Source organism: Quercus suber, unplaced genomic scaffold, assembly GCF_002906115.3.
Source record: "Quercus suber isolate HL8 unplaced genomic scaffold, Cork oak 2.0 scaffold_461, whole genome shotgun sequence".
Lineage (NCBI taxonomy): Eukaryota > Viridiplantae > Streptophyta > Magnoliopsida > Fagales > Fagaceae > Quercus > Quercus suber.
In genome coordinates, this window is record NW_027069912.1 from 195,314 (window position 1) to 200,728 (window position 5,415).

General features: G+C 33.2%; 1 protein-coding gene and 1 pseudogene across 1 annotated transcript in view; one reads left to right on the forward strand and one right to left on the reverse strand.

The window, feature by feature from the left end:
* LOC112026441 (tripeptidyl-peptidase 2-like) overlaps nucleotides 1-4,100 on the forward strand; it is a 24,588-nt gene extending 20,488 nt beyond the window's left edge. The window contains 1 exon segment of the mRNA XM_065762519.1: nucleotides 4,017-4,100. Coding sequence (XP_065618591.1) covers nucleotides 4,017-4,100 — 84 coding nt within the window.
* A 127-nt stretch (nucleotides 4,101-4,227) lies between these two features.
* LOC112016157 (cytokinin hydroxylase-like) overlaps nucleotides 4,228-5,415 on the reverse strand; it is a 4,862-nt pseudogene continuing 3,674 nt past the window's right edge.

Sequence of the window (5,415 nt, forward strand, 5' to 3'; positions counted from 1 at the left end):
CCACCCAAAAAAAAAAAAAAAAAAAAAAAAAAAAAAAAAAAAAAAAAAAAAACCAAAACAAAACCACCCACCACAACAACCACCATCATCAACAACCCACCACAAAACCCATTAAAATAAACCAACACCACTAGCCAAAACAACCACCATCAGAATCACAAGCTACCTCCAAACAAAAAAAAAAAAAACCCAAACAATCCACCAAGACCACCACCACCACCACCGAAAAAAAAGAAAAAAAAAACTTCAACACCACCACTACCATCGTGGTTTTCAGTTGTGGATGCCGGTGAATGAAGAAAAGAGAAAGAAAGAAGAAAAGAGAAAAGAAATGAGACCAGTGAGAAAAAGAAAGAAGAAAAGAATGAAGAAATGAGAAAAGAAGTGACATTGGTGAGAGAAAAAGAAAGAAGAGTACTATGAGAGAGATGAGAGAAGTAATAATTTTTTTTTTTTTTTTATAAGATTTGAGTTACAATGCGCTCTCAAAATATTTTTTTTTATAAGATTTGAGTTACAGTGCGCTCTCATTTTTGAGAGCGCACTATAGCAAAATGACAAGTTTTATAGGATATAGCATGTTTGATGGAATAGTATTATGTGATTTCAGATGCTAAAAATAGCATTTTAGCCATTATACAAGCTTTGATGAGAATGCTCTAAGGGGGCTTAAAGCTAGTAGGAGTATTTAGCAAAAATTATCATTTGTTTGATAATTTCACTAATAGGTTTTTTCTCTCTTCAAAGTTTACCATAAGTTAAAGTTGGGAATTCCAGTGTCTACATTAAAAATGAGAGAGAGAAAGAGAAAGATCCTGTTCCTCCTACTAATACTAATAGTAAAATAAAAATTGGTTAATAAAATAAATTGGACTCAAAATATGAATATATAAAGAACTATATAATTCCTATCAATTTTTTTTTTTTATCATTTTTATTTTATTTTATATAATTTGATTGTTAGGAAAGCAATATTTGAATCTTAGACATTTCCATTAAAAACATTATAAAAGAAGTGCCAATTGAACTACAACTTCAATAACTTTCCAAATTACCTCTCGTTTAGGATCAGTTTCGTCATCTTTGGATCCAATGCAAGGATCCCATTCAACATTGGTCTACAGGATACAGACCCAGTTGGGATGATGATTGTGCAGCCACCATTGGAAATGCCTTTGGTTATTCTTATATTTGGTTGTGTAGTTACTTCTTGACTTTCTACTATTATATTTATAGCTCGCAGCTTGGTCCATTGGGCTCTTTCTTTAAATTTTGTTGGATCTATTATCATTTTGTCTATAAATAATTTTACTTAGCTTAATTTAAAAAACAAATAAGGGAAAAAAAAATCGAAAAAAGGAAAGGAGAATAATTTGACCTGTAGAAAGAAACAGAACAGATTTCAGAATTTTGTGGCCGCATGGTTTGCGCTGCTAAGCAGCTTGCACAACTGTCGATTTGAAAGGCTACACATTTTTCTTTTTTTGAGAAACAAAGGCTACAAAGTTAACAATAAACTATAGCTGCGTTTTCGTTTTCTGTTTTATTTTTGTTTGATGGTTGTATTGTTGTGGTGGAACAAAACTTAATCACCAGCAAAACAAACATATTATACACGGAAATGGACAGAAGTGGACCAAGCGGTACTGAACAGGACAAATGGACCGAATATACCAATTGGACTTAATAGACCAAATTAGACTTAAATGGACCGAAATGCTACTTTAATATGGCTCAACAAGAGCATAGCAATAATAAATACTATTAAAGTAAATAAATGTGTAAATACAAATTATATATAAAGTTAAAACTGTCAAAGATATTATTAGAAAAGAAACCGCTTAAAATGAATATATAAAATTAATCGGTTAATATATTTAATATTATAAAAAAATTTTGAGAAACAAATAAAAAATAAAAAATGGGGATGTGACCAATGATATGCCTCAACAAAAATGTAGCAATCTTAAATGTTACGCTTCAACTTTTAGATATTGTATAGATATAAATGTGTTTAACTATTTATTATTTCACCACTGCGCACTCTTGGTGCGGTGGTTACTCTACAAGTATAAATGTTTGTGGGGTGTGGGAGGTAAGAACTGGAGTTCAAGTCTCTAGAAGGAAGCTAAGATTAGCAAGTGCAGGCCCTTGGCTCGCCCATCTCAGCCTGGTCTTGACATTAAGACTAAAATGTGGTCTTAAGATTGAGACCAAAGAGTGATCTCGATATTAAAATCGAGACCACTGTTTCTTGGGGACCACTCCAATCATCAACATAATGAAATAGAAACCAACATCAAGTAGCATTGTTGATAAAAGTAACGGACCAAAACAGCCAAATTGAGTAGTTGTTATTTGGCCAAAGATATGGACCATACCGAGGGCTGCTTTTAAGAAAGCACCGAACACTACTGACACTTCTTCAAGATGTCATTTATTCAAGGAGTAAAGTCGTTTTTATTGCTTTTCCCCCTAAATTTTAGTTTTTCCTTAATTTGTAAAACTAGTATTGAGCTAATTCATTAGTCTTCACCATGAAAAGTTCTTAGGTTTTTTCAAAGTATAGTAAAATGGTGTTCTTTCCTCTCACATTCATGGTGGACTCTATCATAAATTAATGAGTGAACCCCACTATGAATGCATGTGAAAGGAGAAAATACCATTTTTTTTATTTAGTGAGTATTTAAGAATTACTCAGGACTTTTATATAATTGTTTGTTATTAGTGAAATACTCATAAGAGATTTTATTTATGTTTAATGAGTGGACTTCATTATGAATGTGAAAGAAGGAAATTTGATTTTTCATGTTTCGGGAGTACCTAAGAATTACTTAGGCCTATCATGTTTTTTGTTTTTTTGTTTTTTGTTTTTTTTTTAAATACTAAATATTTTTAACACACATATACAGAAAGACGAGAGAATGTCTTAAAGAAACTAATAGTAATATCTAGTGAAATCCTCACAAGAGGCTTTAGTTATGTTTATAATGTTTTTATTTTTTATTTTTTTATTTTATGTAATTGTTTGTTTAGGCCTTCTATGTAATTGTTTGTTATTAGTGAAATACTCACATGAGCCTTTGGTTACGTTTATAATGTTTCTTGATTAATCAAAGTAAATTTCTTAGTTGTTTTTTCTATTTGCATTAGTTTTACTTGTAAAAAACTCTCTCTAAATAGAAACTATCTTTTCATTGATTGAAAATGAATACAATGAATGAATTGAATTCCAAAATTTCTCTACCCGCTATCCTTTTATATACAGTTATGTACAAAACAAAATAACTACCTCTCCTGATTTCATGGAGAAAGTTGTTACAACTAAAAACTACCTAGCTATGACACGTGTACATCCACGTGTAACCATCAGTCCACTTGGCATCACTCCCTGTATAGACTGTATAATCTGATCGTGATAGCGGAATTGACTCCAACAGATCTTCTATGTCTTCATTACTCAGGCTTGCACCTCTGTTTTGCCTTTGATACTGGGATGCACCGTGTGCTGCATTCAATTGCGGTCCTTTCCCTGCTCCTGTGGTGCATGCTGGGCTGCACCCTGATGCTGCAATGCATGCTGAGCTGCACAGCCCTGCAACTCCCCCTGACACTGAGTGCCTATTTCATGCTTGCATACTTGTTGCTGCAGAAGACATGCATGCATCTGACTTAGTATTGCTTTTAACATTACTTTATTGTGTTTTTTCAATCTTTCTTGGCCAAAAGTTCTATTGATTGAGACATTATTGAATCCGTCAAATTTCATTCAAGGTTGATTTTGCTTCTCGAGTTGGAAAATAATTTTTGGGTACAAGTATAGTTTGGACACAGAGTTTCGGTGGCAATTTTTTATGAGCTCCTGATTAAGCACGTGTATGCGAATATAGTTCTATTTTACTAGCTACCGTATCTCTTTCGGTTGGGTTTGGGATATTTTGAATTTAGCATGATTTGTTATTTCGAATCCAAGCCTTATTGGGTGATCTTAATGACCAATGAGGCTTTGTTGCCAGGTCTCATGGAATCTTCAACTTGCTAGAGCTCGCATATACTTTGTAATGATTAATGAAATGTCACAACGACGTATTGATATATAATTTTCTTTATCTCATATGAGAGCAATTGATAGGACAATTCATTTTCTTTATCTCATATGAGAGCAATCAATATATAAGACAATTCATTTCAGGCCACCATTTAAAAATATGACATAAAGATATTGACAATAAAAGAGGACTACCTGTTATATATATTGGTACATAAAAAGAGACGAAACTCTCTCCTAATTCGAAAGATATATAGAACGCATGCTTTTCGCAACAAGATCACATAACATAATGTAGGTGAAGATACACAAAATGGTTTTGGTAGTAATTAATAAATTCTTTTCATTCAACACATATATTTCGAGCTAAAAGAAAGACAAATGCTTCATGTGGTTTATATTTTACAAGCTAGAACAATAAAGTAATATGTTGGAGTTGGTATGTCGAACTAGTTGGTCTAAAGAGGTTGAAATCTGAGAGGCAGTCCATACTTAGGCCTTAGAGAGAGCAAAATAGTAGGAGAATGAGTGTAAGTTGGGGAAAGGGTAAAAGAAAACCTAGAGAGAATTAGGGTTAAGACAATCTTGTACTCCATAAACGTCAAGTTCCTACCAATACACATTCTTCCTCCAAACCCAAAAGGCAGATACCCCATCTTGTGCTTGCACCCTCCATACATGTCACCCTTGAACCTCTCTGGCTTGAACTCATTCACATCCTCACCCCACTGTTCCGGGTCATGGTGCATGGCCACCAAGTCAATCCACATGTTGGTTCCATTAGGAATTGTTAGGTCATCCACTCGAATGTCTTCTCTCGCTTGCCTTTGTAAGTTTGGTGCTGATGGATAAAGTCGAAGAACCTCATTTAACACCCATCCCATCTGCAATTACAATCACATTTGTAAGATTCGACATGGTTTAGTAAAAAATAAAACTAGAATAAAACCCTTCTCATCTATGCATGCATGTTCTTAAATTCAAATTCAAACTCAAACATATAATTGCTTTAACTAATACTAAATGCAAACAAGTTTATCTTTCTATAAAGGATACTTAACTTCATCAATGTAACTTATTCACTAAGAAACCTAAGTAATTATGCCTAGGTTTTGTGATTTTTGCTTATTAATTTTATACTTAAGTCTAACTCTTGAAGTTGATATTTTATAAAAGAATATTATTATTAAGTGAGGGAAAAAAGTCCGTCTAAATAAAAAGGGGAAAAAAAAACATATAATTCATGGTCGGCAGGCCTCAATATATCCATCCGTAGCTCTGGTTGTACATGGACGGAGACCCAAGTAGAAAACGCGAAGTGTATCTGGGAAGTAAAGATTTTGGACGGTCATGCCAATAGGGTGATG